General features: G+C 39.1%; 2 protein-coding genes across 2 annotated transcripts; one reads left to right on the top strand and one right to left on the bottom strand.

Moving 5' to 3' along the window:
- Positions 1-1,996: 1,996 nt before the first annotated feature.
- On the top strand, positions 1,997-20,783 carry LOC122661491 (prolyl endopeptidase-like). Its single transcript, XM_043856897.1, has 14 exons — positions 1,997-2,394; positions 2,485-2,704; positions 2,799-2,999; positions 3,117-3,187; positions 3,292-3,454; positions 4,030-4,623; positions 5,584-5,964; positions 6,067-6,142; positions 6,234-6,297; positions 8,473-8,605; positions 8,750-8,863; positions 8,970-9,069; positions 19,714-19,720; positions 20,772-20,783. Exons 1-12 carry the CDS (start codon positions 2,063-2,065, stop codon positions 9,033-9,035), a joined length of 2,415 nt encoding a protein of 804 aa, XP_043712832.1. The 5' UTR covers positions 1,997-2,062; the 3' UTR covers positions 9,036-9,069; positions 19,714-19,720; positions 20,772-20,783.
- LOC122661492 (UPF0548 protein At2g17695) lies at positions 15,313-17,922 on the bottom strand. Its single transcript, XM_043856898.1, has 4 exons — positions 17,775-17,922; positions 17,503-17,679; positions 17,213-17,411; positions 15,313-15,673 (listed from the first exon to the last, which is right to left on the bottom strand). The coding sequence occupies exons 1-4, from the start codon at positions 17,831-17,833 to the stop codon at positions 15,479-15,481; spliced, it is 630 nt and encodes a 209-aa protein (XP_043712833.1). The 5' UTR covers positions 17,834-17,922; the 3' UTR covers positions 15,313-15,478.
- Positions 20,784-24,792: the final 4,009 nt, after the last annotated feature.

Below are 24,792 nucleotides of genomic sequence, written 5' to 3'. Positions count from 1 at the left end.
ATTAGAAGGGTTTCACCACATATCTCACTAGCATTCAAATTGTCGATGTTTGAGTTCAAATTTTTTTAGAATTTCTGATAATAGCATGTATCCCATTTTTAGGGAGGAGAAACAAAAAAGCATCAAATGCATCTTTTTCATAAATTCTTTTATGGGAAGTAGTTTTCTATTCGGGACTATGGCCTATGCTAGTACTCCCATGTGTCTATCCCTCTCTTCTTTAAAACAAGGGGGACAAATGTGTCTTTTCAAATAGAGAGGAGAGAGATAGACTCATGGGATTGCTGGCATAGGCCACACTCCCCTACAGAGAACTTTCTCCCCTTTTTTATTTAAAAGGATGAATTGCCCTTGGAAATTTTTTTTTTTTGGTATAAATAAGAAAGCAGTATATATACGATATATCCAACCCCTATTGAAGGTGGGATTCGACTGGCTTCAACAACCAACCAAGGCCCTTACCAAGTGGCCTGTTGGAACCTTCAATCTTATGAATGTCTTTTTCCTCGCCTAGTGAATGTGTGGTGGCATAGAGAGATAATACCCGTTGGCGTCGATATCAGTCTTATGGTCCATCCTTACGCTTTCCTCCACTAATAAGAACTCATGGGGATTTGTTGGATTTTCCCATCTCCAAACAGCCAAGATTGGAAAAGATAGTTCTGTTGTCATGGATTTGTTGGATTTTCCACCTCAAAACAACCAAGATTGGAAAAGATAGTTCTGTTCTCATGGATTTGTTGGATTTTCCATCTCAAAACAACCAAGATTGGAAAAGATAGTTCTGGTTTTTTTTTTGTCAGAAGGGGGAGAAAATCTTGGGTTAGTAGTGGTAACATCACTGCAAAAGTAAAAGACACTATTTGGGATTTCATCATTTTCTTAAAACTCGGATTAGAATTGACTGAATCTGTCTAAGTTGACTCTGACTCAACTGAGGCCAATTCCCATTTCCTAACCCTATGGATATTGAATCGGTCCGATTCCAATTGAGTCCGACTGATCCCTGTTTTGACTTAAATCGATGGAAACCATCCTACCTGTCTCTGATTTTTAAAGCCTAGATTCCAAAAGCCAATTCATCTGCCACGTGTTTAAATTGATCAATCCTTTTTATTTCTTTTCTCAAAGTAAAACCAAGAGGGTATCTAGCGGCTAGGGCCCGCTAGCTCAAGAGAAACCCCTTTGACTTTCAAGGGGAATGGAGGTGGGTTAGCAGTGTCGATATATATACTGACACATTATACAGATTGAGCTTTTAGGTGAAATGATAGCAAACATGGTATATGTCAAGTATTTGACTCATGAGAAGTGCATCAGAAGAGTTTTTTCGACATTTCTTATCCTTCGGTGTTGCATAAAGGACATGCCATGTGAGCTCCATGGGGGAGTGTTGATGATCTTACCAACAGATTTGTGATGTCATCTCTTTTAATGTCTAAGGTAAATTCTGCTCTTCATGGGGGGTGATGCTCGAAAACCCAGGAATAAGCATGACCCAGTTCTCGCCTATTATGAATTTTCCTTGAGAGTGATAGTGTGTCATTATATGTATTTTCCCCTTCTCTTTGTGCGATAAATAATCCTCTCCAATTCCTTAAAAGCAGAGATGTTGACCTAGCAAGTGTCGACACCTCCACCTAACATTGCCGCATTCCACACTTTTAGGAGTTGGAGAGGATTAAAATCCCTCTTTGTGCTCCCTCTTGGAATCTCTATCCAGGTTATTAAAATTAGAATTACGGATTGAATCGATCTCTTTCAATTTCGTCATTCCGATGTGGACACAATCGGTCCCTATGAACACTCCTTATCGGTTAAATCAATAGAGAGAAAGAGATCATTTTATATGAGGAGGCGAGAGATAGAGAGAGGTGGTGCTAGAGGAAAATTCATAAAATGAGAAGGGTAAAAGCATGAGAAGAAAGGCAAAAATGGAGACATAATAACAAACTATGGCGACACCCTAACGCCATTCTTTCCCGCCAAAACTCTGAAAGTGGTGTTGGCATTTTACATGGAAGCCTGAGAAGGACAAACGGCCATAGAAGTCGACGCCTCTATGTTTTCATACGCCCGCCATGCGCACGACATCGTCGGACCACTTCTCCCCCGTAAAGTGTGCCGCCCACTACCGCGGCGCATCTTCTCCCTTATTACTAATAAAGAAATCAGAGCTTACTCTTTCCCAACTCATCTTGACCTTCCTTCTTCTTCTCCCTTTGTCCTCTTCTCTGCTTCACCAACATCTCTCTCCTCGTACTCGAACCCTGACATCAAAATGGGCTCCTTATCTGCCACAGAAGATCTGTCCTTAAAGTTTCCTCTCGCTCGAAGGGATGAATCGGTCGTGGATAACTATCACGGTGTTAAAATCTCTGATCCGTATCGATGGTACTATACTGTAATGGGAGAACTTCTCTTGCAAATTGTGGAACATTAAGCTAAATTTCATTTTTCGTCTATTGTGTTTTCTCTGGTCAGGCTTGAGAACCCAGATGCCGACGAAGTTAAAGATTTCGTTCAGAAGCAAGCGAGTCTGACTGAATCGCTGCTTCGAACGTGCGATACGAGGGAGAAATTACGCCAACAAATTACCAAACTATTCGATCACCCTCGATTTGGTGCTCCGTTTAAGCGAGGGAATAAGTACTTTTACTCCCATAACACAGGGCTTCAAGCGCAAAGCGTCCTTTATGTGCAGGTTGGTGGCTCGACCGATGAATAGGTCACTAGAGTGGTGGGAAGCACCGTTTTTATTATTGGTTCAGTGCTCATTTGGGCTTTTCCCCTTTCAGGATAGTTTGGACGACAAAGGAGAGGTTTTGCTTGATCCAAATGGGCTCAGTGAAGATGGAACAGTCGCTCTTAATGTATATTCCATTAGTGAGGATGCCAAGTATTTGGCTTATGGGCTTAGCTCCAGTGGCAGCGATTGGGTCACTATTAAAGTTATGCGAGTTGAGGATAAGACTGTCGAGCCTGATACTCTGTCGTGGGTGAGCATTGTCACTCATCAATCCCAATTTCAAATAAGTACTTGTAATGCAAAGACTGCAAAAGAGATTTTTGTTGGTGGGTTTGCGCTAATGTTTTTGCACATTTGCTTGTTTCAGGTTAAGTTCACATCTATTAGTTGGACCCATGATAGCAAAGGTTTCTTCTATAGCCGTTATCCAGCTCCCAAGTGAGTTTTGCTTCTATTTTAGTATTCATTCTAAGAAGCTCAGATTGATTCTTCCTGTTTTAGGATTTTTTGGTTACGTGAGAATAATATGTATTGAGTTGTAGGGAAGGAGAAGAAATAGATGCTGGGACTGAAACAAATGCCAACCTTTATCATGAGCTCTACTATCATTTCTTGGGTACAGACCAATCCCAAGATGTTTTGTGTTGGAAGGATCCTGAAAACCCGAAATATATGTTTGGGGCTGAAGTCATGCATGATGGGAAGGTAAAATTCTAATTTTCTGGCACTACTTTATATTAGCTTCTTGTGTAATCTTGTGGTTTATAGGATGGATGACTTATTTGTTGAAGCTGTAGTAATTTGATTGCTTTCTTATCGCCTGTCTCAAAGTAGACTGCAAACTTGTGGACTGGTTCTTTAGAACAAGAGAGGGTATATTGCTATTGTAGTCATCTTGAAATTTCAATTTTCAGGCAGTCCTTATTTTTGACTTGCCATTGCTTAAGGAAAAATTATGTCAAATAGTCATAAAAGATCTTGTTCTGGAGCAAGTCCAGCTACCCAGCTTCTTCCATTCATCACTTGAGTGAAAATAACCTCATTGCCTCAAACCCAAATACTTTGTTCTTTGGTGTCTGAACTGCAGAATGCAGATACAGAAACTGCATGCTCTGTTATATAAATTGAAAAGATCAAGACTAATTGCTTATCATCAATAATTGAAGCTGCCCTATGTGATTTGCTGGAAATATCCACAAAACCAATTATTTTACTTAGAGATTGCAGAAATTTGGTGTAATAATCCTCTGGTTTACTTAATTCTATGTTTTATTATGCAGTTTGTGCTGCTATACATTGAGGAGGGCTGTGATCCAATCAACAAACTTTACTACTGTGACTTGTCTTTGCAACCTAGTGGGCTTGAAAGTCTTAAGGAGAGAAATGAAATGCTTCCTTTCACTAAGCTTGTTGACAATTTTGAAGCAAGTTATCGAGCTATTGCAAATGATGGCACCATATTCACCTTTCTGACTAATAAAGATGCTCCCAAGTATAAGTTAGTCCGAGTGGATCTGAAGGAACCAACCGTTTGGACTGATATCCTCCAAGAATCTGAGAAAGATGTGCTTGAATCAGCTTCTGCTGTTAATGGAAACCAAATTCTGGTCAGTTACTTGAGCGACGTCAAGTATGTTCTACAAGTGAGAGACTTGGAAACAGGTTCATTGGTACATCGTTTGCCAATTGATATTGGCACAGTTTATGGGATTACTGGTAGGCGCAAAGACACTGAAGTTTTTATTGGATTCACTAGCTTCCTTACTCCTGGTATTATTTATCGGTGCAACTTAAAGACTGAGGTTCCAGAGATGAAGATATTCAGAGAAATTATGGTCCCTGGATTTGATCGTTCAGAGTTTCGGGTTAATCAGGTATTTTGACTCTGCTTTTCATCTCTTAATGATTATTAACCAGTTTTTGCTGTATTTTCCATTTCCTTTTTCTGTTTTGTTTTTTTTTTTTTTTTGGGGGGTTTGGGTGTTGGGGAGGGGCTAAATCAGCTAAATGTGTTCTTTGCATTGAGGAATGATAAGAACCTATTGGAGAACTTTCTGATCTTGTAAAGAATAAATAATTACTTTACAAGATCAGTGATACCAATGCCTCTGATTATCATGTTCCATGGGCCATGAAATTATTCTGAGAAATGAAAGAGCTCAGGATCTACCAAGGTATCTGATTACACTCTAATGTAAACCCTTTAGGTTGGAGGATCATATTCTCTTTCAGTAGTGTTGTAAGACTGATCTTATGTTTTGCTCATAAGTTGGTTAGGTGTTTTTTGAATTTGAGAATTTCACTTTGGTGGACTACTTAATGTTTTGGAGCTTTGTGTTGAGAGGCTGGCGCGGAAGGGTGAGTGGGTGGCCAGTTTCTGGCCTTTCTAGAGTGGGTTATCTGCCATGGGTGTTGACCTATCTTGATATTTTTTTTTTTTGATTTCTTGGCTCTGCTTCATCTTGTTGGAGCCCTCTTTTTAATAACTTTTCTTTCAGACAGAGGGAGAAATCTTAACCTGTGAGATCTCCATAGTGTCTTTTTATTTTTGGCAGTATGTTGATATTTTTAGCTCAATCTCCAAGGTCTCCTTGGATGGCCTTGACTTGGCCATCTGATTGGATGCTCAAAATAAGTTACATTTTGCTGCCTGTGTGGTTGAGGTTTCATTGAATTATACCTCAAGTGTTGGTGTGGGATCTCACTGTCCTTGTTTTTTTCCCACTACTTGTTTTCTCCATCAAACAGAGAATCTCTCTCCCATTCCCCCCCCCCCCCTTTTCCTTCAAAGATCCTTTCTCTTCTATCATCATCATATAAATTTCTGTTTTCAGGTTTTTGTGGCTAGCAAGGATGGTACCAAGATACCAATGTTCATTGTGTCAAAGAGGAACATTTGCCTGGATGGATTGAATCCATGCTTACTATACGGTTATGGTGGATTTAACATTAGTCTTACACCATCATTCAGTGTCAACCGTATTGTTCTTTCTAGGCATTTTGGTGCTGTCTTCTGTGTTGCAAACATCCGTGGTGGTGGGGAGTATGGAGAAGAGTGGCACAAAGCAGGCTCACTTGGAAAAAAGCAGAACTGCTTTGATGACTTTATTTCTGCTGCAGAATTTCTTGTGTCAGCAGGTTATACCCAGCCCAAAAAGTTGTGCATCGAAGGTGGAAGCAATGGTGGGCTTCTTGTTGCAGCTTGCATAAATCAGGTATGGACCTTGCAAGGATGACACAATTCATGTCCATGCTTTGCTCTCTCTAGGATACATAATGAAGAATTATCCTTGAAATTGCAATTTTTTGTGTGGCAGCGACCAGATCTTTTTGGCTGTGCTCTGGCTCATGTCGGTGTCATGGATATGCTGCGTTTTCACAAGTTCACTATAGGTAATTATACACTTATTTTCATCCACTCATTCATTCTTGCTCTCTCTCCAATTTTTTGGTACTTAGTGGTGACTTACCTGTCTTTATTTAGGTCATGCTTGGACTTCTGACTATGGTTGTTCAGAGACGGAGGAAGAGTTCCATTGGCTTATCAAGTAAGGAACTTTATGTTGTTGATGTTTTTAGTATTAGATGTCTTTATTTGGTAGTTTGATAGTATTTTAAATCTTTATTGCTTGGATTTAAATTCTAAGTAAATAAAAAAGTTTTTCATTCCATATTATAAGCCAGGGTTTATGAAAATTGAAATTTCAAAAGCTTGGCTTCTAATATGAAAATACAAACCTTTATATCTTTATTGCTTGGATTTAAATTCTTAGTAAATAGAAAATTTTGTTGTTCCATATTATAAGCCAGGGGTTATGAAAATTGAAATTCCATCCTTCTGAGCCTAAAAACAATTAGCGGCAGAAAGGGGTAAGGGGACGTAGGCAGCTTAATATACCTTTCTAAACTGTTTCCTGCACTCAGTTTTGACCATACTTGTGGAACAGGTTCACAAGTTTTCCAAGATAAACGTGTCATCTGATTTTCAAGTAAATGTGTCATCATTTAATCATGGCCTTCCATGGTCATACCGTCATAGTCCATGATTTGTGGAAAAATGAGCGATGTTAGTTTTGAAAAATTGAGTACCATTGTACATATTTTCTGGTAAATTTGAAAGTATTTTATACCACAGATTATTCACCAATAATGACTCATACTTTTCTGTATTGTTCCAATTATTTTTTTCATATTTCTGGTACTTTTATGATATATTTATCTTAAAAGAATCATTTATGACTATCTTATAAGGAAAAAGTTTCTTGGACTGTGCAGTCTGCACACCTACTTGTGCCACGTGGAAAGGGTGATATGACAAATCTGGCCATTGGATATCTAGAAAATGGCCTGGATTGGGTGTGTAAAATTTCAGACTCAAATTCGATCATATACCCTCCCATGTATTGGCATATTCACCTTTTGTTTTCAGCCATCTATTCTTTTCAATAATTTTATTTTTCTATTGGATTTTCAAAGCTTTATTTTGCCCCTTGACCAACTCTGTTTGGGTTGAAACCTGAAATGTGAGAAGATGACACTGGGGTATATCTATCTCAATGAAATTTGAGTCCATCAAACATATCACACGGCAGATATTTGTGCTCATGGAGTCCATGATGGACTCTCTGACCAGGAAAACCGCTCTATATAAACATACTAAATTTTAATTTGAACTGTATTTTTCTTTTCCCCAAGTTCACAGTTCACACAGTATGGATATGGTAAATTTTTCGAAGAAAGTTTAGAGATCTCTTTGAGTTTCAATTTCCATGCCTTGAACTTTACAATCTATGTTCCCTTGTGTTTGAACTTGTTTAGGTGAGGTTGGTTTGGCAAATTTAAACATGGTCAACAGTTTAGAGGTTGTGTGCTGAATACCTTCCCCTTCCTACTGGAATAGGCTACCATCTCTCATCATCTTCTTGTTGTTGAAACTAAGAATGCAGTCAACACACGGTTTAGCAGAATCTTATGATTTTTTCAGTGTAAAAGGAAAATGTCCTTTACATGGCCCTGGGAGGCCTCCACAATAAACCTATTAGGGCAACATGAAGGGCTGATAGCTCCAATCCAACTGTTGGACAGAGAGGATTACCCTCTGTATGGCACACCATGAATTGAACTTTTCTTTTTGTGTTTCAGCTATTAAACCAAACTTGTCCAAAACTGACTTTCCAACCATTTGCCAATGCTTTATATCTGCATTTCTCCATTTGGGCTGACACCAGATGACTAGATGGTGACATGAATAACTTACACAAACATTTGAATGTTGTCATGTGGCAAATAATTAGGGCCATGTTGGAAGCCTTGTTTTTAGGGGCCACAAATTAGTTTCCCTGACAATACTTTCAGTATACTATTGTTAGTAGATGGAGTAATTTCTGGAAAATGTATGGATATACTAGAAGTCGTCTTGAAAGCTAGTTTTGGATTATTCCTTCTGGTGTAGTTTTCTGTGATCCATGTTATCATCCTATGAACTTTTATTGGGGCACTTCTGTGAGACCTTTGTTTATTTTCCTAGAAAGAAAAAGGAGAGCATGGTTGGTTGTATGCACAATAAGCTGAATGTCCTTTTTGTTCTCTGTATGGTGTAAAACCTAATTTCTGATTCTCTTTCTTCTAACCTTTGTAGTGGTTCTCTTGTACTGAAATCTTCACTGTGTAAACTACTGAGACCTTTGGATGTGTATGATTTAATATGATTGTTCCTGTCTCAGATACTCCCCCCTTCATAATGTTGGAAGACCATGGGATAAGCTGCATAAGACATGTCAGTACCCATCTACCATGCTTTTGACAGCTGACCATGATGATCGTGTCGTGCCATTACACTCATTGAAATTATTGGCAGTAAGTTCTTGATTAATTTTGTATAGCAGTTTGTTACTCCTGTATGTACTTGCTCATATTTATATATGAATCGAATTGACTCAAATATGCATTTCTTCATGTCCTTGCATTTCATCATCTTATTTATCTTATTTTCTCCTTCAGACCATGCAGTATATCCTCTCCACAAGCTTGGAGAACAGTCCCCAAACTAACCCAATTGTTGGTCGCATTGACTGCAAAGCTGGACATGGGGCTGGACGGCCTACACAGAAATTGGTAACTATTTGTCACAAATTCAAATTCCTAATAGTAGTTTATTGTATATAATAGATAATTCAAAGTTGGATCTGATGAGTATTGGGTTTGGACTCTTATATCGCAGATTGATGAAGCTGCAGACCGCTATAGTTTCATGGCTAAGATGTTGGGCGTGTCCTGGATCGACTAAACAGCCTTGACATAGAAGGGAACATCAAATACTCAGTGATGTCTTCACAGATACATAGCACAAAAGAATTTTTTTTTTTTTTTAGGTTGGGGGTGAAAGGTGAGAAAGCTAAAGAGTTGAGTTATGTTGAAGCCTTATAATATTTAAGGAGTCCTACACTTGTGAATGCTGAAATGTTGATCATAGGTTACCTGTTTACATCTAAAATATTACATGTATAACTTTTACATGGAAAATCCATGCAAGAAAATTTTACATATTGAGAACTTTTCTAATGTTTGTTTGTAAGAGATAAAATATGATGTAAAATGTCATTGTAAGATTTTTAAATTTCTATTGGTCATTATTTTATACATTAAAATAATTTAAAATAAGGGAAAAAGTTCCCGTGGGATGTAGGGACCATGCCCATGCACAGTGGGTGATGGAATGACCACCATGCCCCCCATGTAGGCCAGAAATTCCGTTGCCCATTGTATTGTCGCGCACGCTTTTATTGGCTGGCTCGTGCGGTGTGGCCCCTGCGTCTCACTCAGAGAACGCCTTCCCTTAAAATAATTACATAAAATGATATTATAACCTAATTTGAATTATGCAGCCATTATCTTATGGTCGTGACTGCTTCATGCTTAGATCTAATCATTTTAATCCATATTTTTATTTAGGGACCTGTTTGTTGATTGATTTGAGATTACTTTGAATTCTTCCTATGAATTTCATCTTCAACTGTTCTTGTGTGCTACTATATCCTTTCTTTAACACCACAAAAATGCCCTACTGTTTATGTCTCCCATTTACTGGTGCGACTCTAATACCAATAGGCCAATAGTGTAGGAAAAATGGAGTATAAACTTTATATGAGACGACTTATCTGTTGTGTTGATGCTATCGAATTTTATATGAGACGAGTTATCTGTTGTGTTGATGTGGTAGGAGAGTGTTTTGAACTATTTCCCCCCCCCCCCCTTATGCAACCGGGTTTGAATGTAAAATTGGCTTTAAGATAGAACAACCTTCGGCTTTCGGCAGCAAACGTTTACTTGTTTGATGCACTCCAAGTACTTCGGAATTGTGCTCGAACCATACTAGATGCAAGGAAGGAAATATGCATGTAAGGTGCCGTGTTTCATTCTAGGTTTCATGTTTTGAGAAGCACATTTGTGATATATTTAGGGATGTAAATGAATAGTCAAAATCCGTTTCCGTATCCGTGTTCGTATTTGTTTAAAACATGAATATAAAGTACTGTCGGGACTATGATCTAATATGAATTCATCTTTTACTATCAGGAAGGAAATATGCATGTAAGGTGCCGTGTTTCATTCTAGGTATCATGTTTTGAGAAGCACATTTGTGATATATTTAGGGATGTAAATGAATAGTCAAAATCCGTTTCCATATCCGTATTCGTATTTGTTTAAAACATGAATATAAAGTACTGTCGGGACTATGATCTGATCTGAATTCATCTATTACTATCAGGAAGGAAATATGCATGTAAGGTGCCGTGTTTCATTCTAGGTTTCATGTTTTGAGAAGCACATTTGTGATATATTTAGGGATGTAAATGAATAGTCAAAATCCGTTTTCGTATCCGTGTTCGTATTTGTTTAGCATTATCCGAATTCGTCCGAAAGCTAAACGGATACAGATACGGTTAGGCTATAGCTATCCGAAAACTATATTTACATGTAAACGGATAAAATATCCGATCCGTTTCAATGTCCGTATCCGTTTAGCATTATACAAATCCGTTCGAAAATTAATCGAATGCGGATGCAGATATAGCACTATCTGAGCCGAATCCGATCCGTTTACATCCCTAGATATATTTAATAGGACCCAATTTTTGGGTAAGAGAGGGCAGAAATGAGTATCAGATCTGAGAAGGATATTTTGAAATATACAAAAACCCGTCCTCTTTGGGCGAAGAAAAACTGTATCCTATTTGATATTTTTTAAACTTAGCAAACAAAAATTATTTGGACCAGGGTGGCCTGGCCGCCGCCGCCTTGCCAGTGTCCTCCAGCTTCTTCTTTAATATTCTATAAAGATTTTTCTCCATAGCTAACAGAAGAAACTATCTACCGATACAGAACTATAAGGTATAAACGGTGTTTAAGGAATCGGTATCGGCCAACACCAGATAGGTGGTACGGTATGGTGCAGACAGAAGGTAAAACGGTCAAGATACAGTATGATATTGGTATTTTGTAAGTTAAAAATGTTCAATAAGGCTGATACGTATCGGTATCAATATCAATTTTAGAATTGACTTATACCCATATACTAATACTGATTCGTAAAACCATGGGAATAAGCGTTAACCTTCTGTAAGAGTGTCTTTTGGTACACCATAAATTCCCAATTGCTTGGCAAACTTAGCTTGAGAAACCTCTAGCCCTCACTGACTCTAGTACACCAAGCGAACTCAATTTAAGGATTCAGAGCGGTCCAACTGCATATGTCTAATGCTCATTAAGGCTCAAGTGAGTAAGAACCTCAGAGGGTTTATCCCTACTTGTGAAAAAATAATGATTATTTGAAGGCCATTGATGCCCAATTTATGATTTCCGACAAATCTGTAATTAATTAGTTTAGCTCCATCAGTTATAATGAGTTCGGCTCAGGTTCCTGCCAGAACCATCTTGTATGCTTCTAAGCTGACCTGATGAAATCCACAAAGAGGGTTGCTCAGGGGCATACGAGAATGTTCTCATACATGAACTTGAGCCGGCCTCTAGATATAATGCATGGTGCATATGAATCAGGATAAAAGTCCTTTGCAGTGACTTGTAGTTCGAGTTTGAGAGCTTGACACGTGGAAGATGTTTCATCCAACAATGTGAGTTTGATTGACCCAGTTTTTTTTTTTTTACTTTCTTTTCGAGCTTGCACCGTTGAATAAAATATCCATCTTCCACGTGTCGAGCTTTCAGGTCCGAAGTACAAGGCACTGCAGAGGATTTTAATCCATATGAATCATAAGTCATAACTTTATTATATTTGCAAACTACAAATTTTTTTTCCTAAGAAAATATGGAATATATTCACTCTACAAGTTCATTATGATAAACAAACAAAACAAACAGAAAGGGAAACTCAGAAGTATCACCCAAGAACAAAACCCAACTTATGGATACATCATGTATGGGAGGCTACTAATTGAAATCTTTTATCTTGGTTCTATGTCCAAAACAATGGGCTCTGTTTCTTGTTCTGTTCCTTACTAATTCATAAATTTATGGGGAAGGGTTTTGTGTACACTCATGCATTGTGCACGACCATACACAAAGCCATTGGATGGAAAATGAGGGTCTACGCCTCTACGATGCACCCTCTCAAATCTCAACTCTAATCGATGGCTGTGTAAGTACACACAACTTTTTGCCTAAACTTATTACAGGATGAGATGAGTTAGGTAACTTGTATTGACTCTGCTATTCTACCCCAGGCCGGCTGAGGAAGAGTTATGGGGAGTAAAACACAAAAATATGCCGATTCAGGCCGGACAAACTAAATTTAATGATTCAATTAGTGGAGAGTGATGCTGTGGGAAAGAATTACTTAAGAATGTAATCTTGTTATGGTAATTTATAATATATAAGCTCACTTTTAACCAAAAAATAATAATAATAAAAAAAAAAATTAATGATTCAAAAATTATGTGGTTGGCGAATTAAAAGAACAAGGCTGAAGGCCAAATTTATTGCATTACGTAAGTATGGATCATAGTTCATCTAGCCAAAAAAAAGGGGGATGGAATCATAGAATACACATATACTATATAAGTTTAACTATATAATATATATATATATATATATATATATATATATATATATATATATATATATATATATATATATATATATATATATATATATATAATACAACAGAGCGGAAGATCCATAATCTTAGACATCCATCGATCCTCTCTATTATTTCTGATCTGTATCGACGATACTGGGCATCCTTCACATCTTAGTGACATAAGCGTGGTACTCATCTGTAGTATGTGAGTGCCATTGCGAGCCATTCTGATTCTTCTTCTCTCTATCATCAGTCTCCACTTGATTATTCCCATTTTGATCATCAGCGATGCTGGGCGTCCTTAACATCCTAGTGACATAGGCGTGGTAGTCATCTGTGGAATGCGTTTGCCATTGCAAGCCCTTATTCTGCTGGTTATGGTTCTTGCCAGCAGCAGCAAGCTGATCATGATCATGGTCATGATCATCTGTCTCTGGAATAAGAAGCCCGTTCTCGTTCTTGAAGATAGAATGAAGGTTTGAGAAAGGTGGGTAATCGGCTTCACTCAGCATCCTTTGCATCCTAGTGACATGAGCATGGTAATCATCTGTGGTGTGTGAATTATACCTGCTGCCATTATTCTGATTATTCTGCTGCAGGTACTTGCCTGCTTGCTCTCTATCTCCGAATAGAGATGACCTTCTCATGCTTCGGTCAATGATCAAATAATTTCTTTTCTTGGCTTACACCTGCACTGTGATGAAGCTGTGATCCTAAGTCCTAACTATGGTTTTTATAAACTGGATTTTTTTTTATATATTCTGATTTTGGAATAAGCAACTTTGCATCTAATGCTGATGCTTTATTCTAGTCCAAATCACCATGCCCTCTCGTTGTGGAGAAGAGATCAGCTTGGAAGGTTAACATGTAAGAAGATGGGGAATCAGCTTTTTGTCTGTTTAAAGTGTCTTTAGATTTGGCAACGTTAAACTAGAGAGCGAAAAAGATTCCCTCCAGGGGAACCGACCTATTTTGTGTCGTGAAAATGGTATCCACTGCACAGAAAGCTTTGCTCTAAAAACTCAGAAGTATCACCCAAGATTCCTATCCAGTTAACCTTGCAAGGGTTGGCAACCCTGGCTCTGAATGTTTGTTGATTTCATCAGTTATTGGTCTACTTCTATCAACACCAAAAGTAAAGTTCTACTTGTACAGACTAAGTGGGTATGTAGATGACCAGGCACATAAATTCTTCATAATCTCCAACTTAGAATCTTATAAAGGTGTTCCATTCAGAAGCTTCTAGCTATATGTAGATCCAATCAGACGAGCTAAGATCCTCAGATAAAAGGTCCCCCCCCCCCCCCAATTTCTTTTGTTTTTGATGTGTGAATGGTTTATTCTTAGCAGATTATGCAGTTAGAAGAGCATGAGTATTGGCAAAATGGGCAAAAGGCAGAGAAAAGAGTCCTTAAAATTGATGGATATGGAGGACATCTAGTAACCTTTAAGTAGTAATCATGATACATGTATAAGCAATACAACCAGAATGAAGCTCTCAACAAGAAATTCTATCATGGGAGCCAACATCTACACAACTTCGTATATGTTACAGTATCTTCTGAAACAGTTAAATATTTGCATTTTCTCCCCGGATAAAGCATCAATACAAGAGATTTCTTTCATTCAAATACTGTGGGTCATTTTCTATTGACAAGATCAGTGAGAAAGAAATGACTTTGGACCAGAACTGCCTCTTTCCATCTAATTCTATTGAAAATGGTTCTACCCCAGACTCTTCTCAACAATTTCAAGGCATGTGAGATTAGCATGGGCAACGGATTACCATTTCACAGAAAGTAGGGCCCATGTGCTAAATCCATAAACAAATAAAATAAACAACAAAAAAAGAAAGATTAAACCCATGCAAATCCATTCTGACTTCCATTAAAAGGAAGAAGAAAATGTAAAAGGGGGGGGGGGGAGAATATAGTACAGCAAAAACCCATAATATGACAGATGCAAGGATGAAATTTCCATCTTCAATTTGGAAAGCCTTTAAGAGCAGTGTACCACATTTTGTTCCATGCTCATAAATATCCTAATTCTTATCCAACTGTTTAATCACCTGCCCTCTTCTATGCTGTATCTCTGCTCGCAACCACCAAATGAAGCCCTTATTAACACCTTGTGATCCAAATGATTACCTATGCCAAAAGTACTGTAATCGATAAAATTTTCAGGCCAGTCCTATGTATTGTGCAGTCATTGTTATTGGTTGTTCTCTTACCCAATCCTTATTGGACTGATCGTAGGAAACTTGTTCCCATTTTAGGTGGAGGATCATGGTGGTACAGATCTTTTTGACTATCAAATGAATGTGTTAAAGCAAAGTGATGGCAGATGGGTGGATAGCCAATGCCATATAAATTCCTGTTCTATTCATGAATCATTCAAGCACATATCAAATTCTTGAAAAATATGTACCAAACTTTTACTTTCGAAGATTTAAAAAAAAAATTGCATAATACCTCAGTTGATTCATTTGCAAAAATTGGTAAAAAGGTCTAATCAGGTTTCAGTTTGAGCATGGATCTCACTTAGTGAACCGTGTTTCTCCAAACTGAAATTTCCATTTTACACTTGTGTCTATAAAAAAACATTTGCATTAGATAGAGTCAACCATAACACAATTACAATGAGGGTGTTTGAGCGGTAACATATTTGATAAAAGCATTGGCTGACTGGTGAGCAAAATACTTTTGCTGGAATTGTACATATGGGTAGCCAATAGAAGACAAGAAATGGGCAGGCTTTGAGAGAGAAAGGATCTCATACCAAACTTGATCGTTCTCATCCATCTCAACTGAAAACCGTTCTTCACCAGCCTGCTTTCAATTTTTCATGACACATTAGAGAATTCAATGGATCAAAGTTGAGACATTCTAACAGAAGCAGACCACATGTGCTGAAGATGATGATGACACATGCATGTACTAAAACTATATACAAAATAAGCAGCACAAAAGGAAAAGACATGCACCATGGGAATCCATTCTCTGATCCCCCATTAAAAGGAAGAAAACAAAGAATGAAAGAGGTAGACCAAAATGATGGTATGTTCAACTCCTTAAATGGCCAGGCCTATGGTCTCAACAAAATTTTCTTTAGAATCCATGCCACTGTCCTTAATTTCCATATTCCAAGTCTCTTAATCATCTTCGACAGTAGTGTTACCTTGTAAGATTATTGTTATTATTATTTATTATTATTATTAATTTTTTTTTTTGGGGGGGTGCAATTTGTTAGTTATTTTGCATATGACTGTTTCTTTTAGCCGACCAAGTCCATTAAGTAACCTTGGTAAAGATGGCAACTATTTTGCATATGACTTTCTTTTAGCTGACCAAGTCCATTAAGTAAGCTTGGTAAAGATTGCAACGTTTCCTTCTCCAGCTCTCCATTTGGAACCCAAGTTTCCTTGAAGGCCAGAAAAATTAACTCAATGGTGAGCAAGCAGCATTTGAGCTCTTGTGTGTCATTTAGGCCCTCAAGCAGGTACTCCCCTATTAAATTTTCCTTTGATTTCACCAGCCATTGAAGCCATGTATGGAGCTCGTGCTCTTGTTTCACCAATAGTCCTTGTTCTTCAAATAGATTTGATTTTCAAATAATTTCCAAAGACTTAAATTGATATATCTAAGTTAGTTTGGTAAAAAAATTAACCCATGACTAGATGATGACATGGTCATATATACAACGAATTTAAGCTCCAACCGAATTGTGATGTGACAGTTATTGTTGTGTGGCCGGAACTCCTCATGCCCTGTCATGAGAGTCAAGTCCATTTTTAGGCCACGTGGAGCATTGGTCTTGAGGGACCCACCATTGGATGGGTTGTACATCCTATGGATTAGCCACATTTCAGATTTGGGGTCAGTTGAATGCCCATTTTCTATTGAGCTTTTTCCCTTGTATTTCTTAGGGTTGAACCATAACTAATAAAGTTGATTATTCAACCAGTTTTTTGAGCTTTATATCTCCAAATAGCTGAAATTTACCACACTGACGGACGATGATATGTGCAATGGTACACAAAAAAATTGAGCACCATCGTAACTGCCATGTCTCAGATGGAACTCATCCCAATTTTAAGATGTAAATCCTACCAAATGTTATATGTTATGGGGGGCATATGTTATACATGAACTCCTAAGACCTTACACAATTGCAGGGATAAATAAGCTCACAAAGGGACATGAATTTGGACGCTATCCTGATTTTAGGGCTACAATTGGGATGCAGCAAGTATGGTGTAACTTCAGTGCTTGATGATATAGTTCGCCACAAGGCCCAAGGGATTGTTCTACGGTGAAATTTTACTGAATCAACGCTGAAATCTGAGTGGGAAGAAGAGAAAGACTAACCAGCAGGTGACCTTGAAGGGTGCCACTGCCGAATCCAAAAGAGGCCTTGAGCTTCTCCCGATCACTACCTTCAGTAACGTAGGACACCTGGAGAGGCATCAACATCCACGGTAGAAACTGCTTGACACAGACGCAGAACTTCGTTTCAGTTCGGATTGGAGTCTTGGGATTAACGAATGCCCAATTCAATGCGAAATGCCTGCAAATACACAAAGTGAAAACGAAGAATTAGGAATCCTTCTGTGTTCCTGTGTCGAAAGAACACACATATGTATATGTATGCGATGAACCTCCAGTTCTGAAGAGCAGTCTTAGCCTTCTCGTAGGTAGGGAGACCGGACCCAACTAGAACACGAGAATGGTTAATGAAGAAGCCGTCTTTTGCGAGCTCTCCGTCTTGTTGCAGAGAAGAAAAGGGTTTAGCAGTTGCGCCTCTGTATTTGGTGTCGTAGTTGAAGCTGCCTGACCTGAGATTTTTGTGAACCAATTTTTCAAAACTCAAATTGATTTGATAATGGAAACGGACATATTGGGAGGTTACAAACTCGCAAGTTCTCATTACTTGTTGATGCAGTCTTTCTGATCCTTAAGAGACGGGCGACTCCAGCACAAGAACACCATCCTCTCTCTCTCTCTCTCTCTGAATTCTGAATCAAATGGTTGAAAGCGCAGACGAGCAAATTTGCGAGTTGGAAGTAGTCGAAGACGATGCCAACCCGTTAGATTGGATCTCTTTCTGTAGCGGTTTTGACCTCTGGATCGGTATCGATCCGATTACCTTGTAAAACCCTTTTATTCCCAGGTTGAGCCTGAGAGGGGGTGAATCAATGCTACTAAAAATTCTTTCAAATTTTCCCCCAAGAGTGTTTCCATTTACTCCCCTTGGTATTCTCAGCCATGATGACACTCTCAAGTCTCAACACAACTAGTTGTCTACCACACTAAACGCAATGCACTGACAACAAACTTACACAATGATGCACTGTCTCAAGTACTTGTTGACTGGCTCGGGTAGTCCCAATTTTATCAGTTCCCTATGAAAACAGTCGTTTGCACATTCACCCCGCTACTATATAGTGACCAAGTCTAGCAGACTATTTACATCCATCCTGCAAACACACACAACACTCAAATCTCCACAATCGCAATAGCACATTCACAACACATTGAATATGTGGATCCGCAAGTTACGTACATCTATGGAGCACTACTCTAGCAAGGGTTTCATATATTGCCCAATATGCAACGGTATTCTAACTACTGCAACGGTCCAGGAGCTGCAACTCTGCTTCAATTTTTGATAGTACAAAAAACAAGGACTTTAAGCCCAAAGTTTACACTGCTCAACAGTGAAGGCACTGCAACACTTGTGTGTCAAATTACAAGTCCAATTACAAATATATACCCTCAAATACATCCAAAAGTGGGCTTATATCAACAGCCCAATTACAAGCTCAATTTAACAAATATAATTCCCCCCCCCCCCCCCCCAAAATACAGAGCATACATTGAGTCAGGCATTTTTTCGAACACCGAGCCTACTATAAAAAATAAACAAATAGCGATTTGCAAAGTATGGATTACCTCAATTTGTGTAATCCCACAACCGAATGACTCCTTGAGATGTAGAAATCAACTTGAACGGTCATCTCCATCATCAAAACCCTTTTTCCAGTATCAACTTGGGTTTTGGCAACTTGGATCACCTCTTTGGGTAATCCCACAAATAGGCACTTCAATGAAGCCAAAATATCACATTAGTGCTCTCCAATCATCAAAGTTGGAACCTTAATCACCAAAGAAGGATTTCAGCATTTGAGCCCTCTTCTCCCATATTTTTCCCTCTTCTCACTGCATATACATGTTCTACAATGAATTTGGAGAAGGTTGCAAAAAACTTGGGCTCATTTGGACTTAAAATGACCCCAAAAACCCTGTTTGGAACTGGACCGGCTAATCAACAAAGGGAGAATGCATAGATGGGCTTAAAACAACATCTTTTGGATTCTTGTGACATTTCTTGGTGTCATTTTTTTTTTTTGGTAAAACATTTCTTGGTGTCATGGGCCGGTGGCAGAGGCTAAGGCGGTTGAATCAGCGCTCAAAAGTGCAGGTGGCTTTCTGGCCGTTGAATCTATTAGATCTGTCAAGGCACAAGCGGGGATAACCATGGCCAATGGAATGGTATCTTCACGGGGTTTACCGTGTCTGAACGTTACTTTGTATCAGGGATTGGTGTTCGGCTTCAAATCTGACTGTTGGATCAATGGTCAAAGCGCGGGCTCATTTTGAGGCATCGGATCGCAAGTGTTTCGTCACCGAACATTGGGGAGAACCTCAACCAAGAAAATGGAATCTGTAGAGGGCTTACAGTGTGCATGCGAGACACCGAAGCAAGACCAAACAACAGCTTGATTCGGTTAATCGCAGCGAAATACCTTCGCCGGACCGTAGTATGACCCTTACCCAGACCGATGAACCGATCAGTCCCCAAAGGGCGACCATGGAGTTAACTTTCTTGTGTGGCTCCTAGACCTTTATTCTAGGTAGCGACTCCGACTCAAATCCAGTTCCCTTCTCCCAAAGATGGGGTGAGGAGGACACGTGGTGATTCCCCACCATGTCATTGTTCTCACACACCTTCACTACATCCTCAACCGTCGCCACCACCTCCATCATCACTGCCATCATCATATTTGTTTTTTTTTTTTTTTTTTTTTTTTTTTTTTTGTGTTACCCAATGACCATTTTGTAAATTTTATAGAAGTTCTAGAAACAAAATTTATTGTGCAGAACAGAAGTGTTTCTGTTTCTTTTCTGGCTTAGAAATAGAAATTACCATGTGTTACAAAACACATTTTTTTATCTAGAAATTTGGCCTTGAAACTAAAAATACCAAAAGTTATTTTTGGAATAGAAACATGACCTAGAAAAAGAGGTTCATCTGCCTTGGAGATGGAAAATGAATTATCTATCCATAGCAGGAAGAACTACTCTGGACAAGTCAATTTTAAACTCCATTTCTACTTACCGGATATCCCTCTACAAACTACCCAAAGCAATCTAGAAAGAATTGGATTCTTTACAATGTCATTTCTGGTGAGATCATAGTACAGAAAAGAGGAAACTACGCCCAATTTACTAGAATGATCTGGTGTGTAGACAAAAAAAAATTGGGCAGATTGAGTTTGAGAAGTCCAAAAATTCATAATAAAGTTTTTCCATCTAAATTTTGCAAAACCCTTCGAGTAAAGCCTTTAAAACCTAAATATTTCTTTAACGCTGCTTCCTTAAGGTACCAAAGAAAAGACAATGTTCAAGATTTTGGTGAGGTATTTTCGACATTAAAGATGACTTTCAAAAAAATTGTGTTGGAGGATAGACATAGGTTTCAATATTAATATTTGGTTTGATCCTTGGATACCCTCTTTACCAAACTTTAGATTACCTGAACGACTTTAAGCTAACCTTCTTCTTTTTCTTTTTATTTTTGAGCTTCTAGAATTTTGTAACAGCTAGAATGTACCTCTTTTAGAGTCTTTATTTCCTCACAATATAGTAAGCCAAGTTGCAAGAATTATATATAGTCCCACAATCTAGAGTTTAAGATCAATTATTTTGCCCTTTTTCTAAAATTTGTGAGTACAATATGAAAGTGGTTGCCTTCTATCTTAGCAAAAGATCTTTTTTTTTTTTTCAGAAGATACCCATCAGAGTCAATTTCCTTGTTTTTTTTTTTTGAAGATTAATCTACACCCAAAAGCGTCCCTGTGCACGAGGCTCCCGCTACTGTAGGGTCGGGAAGGGGGCAAATATAAGCAGCTTTACCCAGTTACCCCCGTTTCATGAAGAGGCTGTTTCCATGTTTCGAACCTACAACTTGATGTTTGCAATAGCGCAACTTAACTGTTCCGCCAAGGCTCGTCCACTGATCCTTTGTGCTATATATGTAAACTGAAAAATGAGTCTTTTAAACACTTGTTTTTTAGTTGTCCATTCTCAAAAAAGAATTGACTAGTGAGTTCTTTAAGGTTGAATACAAAAAGATTTATTGCAACTTCTTTCTAGGGTTTAATTATAATTTATTTAAAAATCAAGATTATTTTTTTAAATTTAGATCTCAAGATTATTTTTTTTTGTTTTTGGGGTCCTATCCTACTCAAGGGCCCACGGGCCAACTACAAGCTAAGGGGGAAGGCTAAGACAAGCCCACAATCTACAACTAGGGGGGAGGGGAGAGAGGGGTGCCTTTTTGGCACAATATGCAATCCAGGAGAGTCGATCCCTTGACCTCCTGGGGGGCATGCACTCAACTTGCAATGCCTCCAACCAGCCGAGCTAGCGGCTGTTTGCAATATATTGTTAGTTATAGATTTCATATTTATGCTTTTCGTTTGGCATGAAAGAAATGTAATGATATTCAAAAATAAAAAGCCTAATCCCATTCCTATAATGCATCTAATTTTTCGTTGGATCTTTAGTCAGATGCTTGGCTTTAAACTAGTGCATTTCCTACTTCGCTTTTGAGGTGCAATTAAAACCAATGGATAGTCACAAACTTATCCTCATATAGTAGCTTCTTGAAACAAACTAATGAAGCAAGGTGGGCATCGTGTATTACCTTGGATAATCATGAATATTCTTTGTCTCTGACTATGATCAATTAGGTTCCACAGTTGAAGTTTAAAGGAAAACAGTTGAAGAAGGAATCAAAGAAACTAGAGGAAAAGCTTCTAGTATATAGAAATTTTGATAAATTCAACTCAGTTAGAACGGTGGTTGCAGATTGATCACTGTGGAATGGCCTTGGTCTATTTTTGCTTTATTATCAGACATTCAGTTATTTTAAACTCTTCAATCATTCCTTGCATAAAGAGAGAGCCATGCTTTGCCCTCCCTGAGCTCCGGCCTCCATGGCTGGTCTCCTTGTGGTGGTGCTACCACCATCCAGTCCTCTTCTGCGCAGCCTTCACCCCCTATCCTTGACCTTCCTCCTTCCTCTCCCCGCCCTCCCATGATTGGTTCTACTTAGAGTGCGCTCTTCAGCCCTGTTCCGGCCCCAAAGACAAATGACCTCCCTCTCCAGTACATTTCCCCCTCCATCATTGAAAGTTCCAAACAATGGAGATGATTCCTCCTATCCTAAACAACTCGAACATTAGGGGGGACAAGATGAGAAGCTTATGAGCTTGTTTGAAGACGTGAAAGAGGTGCCTCTTCACAGCCCATTTAGGTTAGATCCAATGGCTACAGATTTCTTTTCGGGCAAAATTCTTGATGAAAATGGGTTTTTCGTATCGTCTCTTCAAGAGTGGTGATCTAGTGATGATAATTTACCAGAGTGACTTACTGGAATACTTAATGTTACTCTTTTTTGCCTACTTTCTTCTAGCTTCCTGCACTGGACCTGATATTTAATGGCTATGGGGGTTTTTGTTTTATGTCCTTAATGCCCCTCAATGGTCTGGTCTTCCAGTGTTTGGTTGGTTAAATGTATAAATTTACATAGGTAACCCTACTGATGCCATGTTACAATGGTTTTGTGGATAAGTGTAATGGACATTTTCTTTGTATTATTTTAGGAAATAAAAGTAGTTACTAAGCTCTAGCTCCCTTCAAGTACGAACCAAACCACTAGATGTTAATATTAAACACAATTATTAAAAATTGAAGAAAATACAGAAGCTCCTCATCTTGTCCTCCACCTGAACGATGAAGATGATTTCTCCTTTCAACAGGAAATACTATACTATTGGAGTCCCCTTCATTGCTTGGTATGCAAGCTCTTTGGCCATGATTCCAACCTATGCTCGCCCAAGACTACTTCGGATGACCACAAAGACCTTCTGTCAACCACCACTATCGGCATCCCTCCTCCCTTGAACCATCACTTCACCTTATATCCTCCTCCTCCTCCTCCATCGAACCTCACCCAAGGCTCTACTCTTCCTGGTACTCACCCACCTAGCAAAGGAAGACCAATATCTCATCGTCGCAAAAGGCATTGCACCAGGGGTATTCCAGCTTTGGGAATCTGGCTCTCCTCCAGCCGTGGTGGGAGTTGGAAGGTCCAGTCCAACAAAAACAGCGGGGTATGGTCATTTCATTAGGGGTCCCACTTGGGTCCCACCTTTAAAATGACCAAAACCCCCCTTTGTTTTGCTGGGCTGGACTCTCCAACTCCCGCCACGGCTGGAGGAGAGCGAAATTGCAGTTTTGGGGTTCTCTGAGAGGCCACTTAGTCAACTACACCATATCTTACCGATGGTCCATAGAACATCAGCGACCGTCAGTCACAACTGTTCCGCATCCTTGCAGTCAAACAAGGATGTTGCCCTTAGCTTTGCCCCCGAGGCCTCAACTGCTCCTACCCTAAACAATCCGGATGTTCACCCCTAGAGTCGTTGTTCTCCAATAGGTTCCTCTGTAGTCAACAATGCAAGATCTCCTTCTGGGATTCGATCTTCCTTGTCTCAACTGGCCGCTTGTCTCAAACATCTACAACCCTCAATGTTTAAGGAAGCTGCTACATTAGTCGACGATCTTGCCCCCTCCCCTTGCACTACTTTAAGCCTCCTAGTGTTTTCCTCTCTGGTTGGGCCCATCCATCATATTCCTCATGTTTCATCCTCAACTTCTATTGTGGATCCCAATCTTCCTTCGTTTCGTATCACTCATGAGACTTCTTCCGTCAATTTGACCCCTCACACATTTGGCCCATCCTCCAATTGGCTTTCCGACCCACCCACCCCTATTAATGCCCCTAACCCATTTAACCCTTCTAATTCTAGGCCCACTTCTCTCTCGAGTCCTGTGCTAGCCCTTCCCCAACAAAGCCCTACCCAAGTCTCTCTCAATCATCTGACTCCCTTTCTGGTTGAGTCGATCATCACCCAAACCCAACTCCCAACACTTCTCCTTCACCCGTCTCTCTTTGAAAGGCTCTTTCGCCCACCCTCAACCTAGTACCCATTCGCTCCCTCTGGTCTCCTCCAACCCTCTATTTCCCCTCATCCCCCCCTTTCATGTCTACCACTAGCACGACATAAACTCCCTTCCTAATCCCAAGAAGCGGTCCCTCAGGAACTATTCCTTGCCCACCAGGAGAAATTTTGCCTAAAGTCTGGATATCCGCAACCATATCCTTTGGCGAGACAACTTGTCTTGACATAGTGGACTTTCTTGAAGATTGGCTTGTATGTCAGTTTGTGATTAGTTATTTCCTTTTAGCCTGTTATGGTTCCTTGGGTTATTCCCCTTCCCTCTTGCAAGCCCTTGCCTCCCCCCTTATAAAGGCAAGGCCTTGTATTTTGTTTGCTCTTCCCCCCCCCCCCTTCCTCTTTCCTTCGGTAATAAAATTTTTATTCATAAAAAAAAATTCAATTCAATCTATAATAAAAAAAGGGTTTTTTTCACATACCTCACCTTAGGTATCACGTAATTATAAAAACACCCCACAATTTTGGAAAATTCTACGTATGGGCCCTAGGCTCTTTAAAGTTAACACATGCCCACATTCTGTTAATGTAGGACTAACAATGTTAAAAATAAGGGGTGAACTGACAAAAATGCCCTTGCAA

The sequence above is a fragment of the Telopea speciosissima genome, chromosome 5 (genome assembly GCF_018873765.1).
Source record: "Telopea speciosissima isolate NSW1024214 ecotype Mountain lineage chromosome 5, Tspe_v1, whole genome shotgun sequence".
Classification (NCBI taxonomy): domain Eukaryota; kingdom Viridiplantae; phylum Streptophyta; class Magnoliopsida; order Proteales; family Proteaceae; genus Telopea; species Telopea speciosissima.
This window is presented reverse-complemented; position numbering and strand designations above follow the sequence as displayed.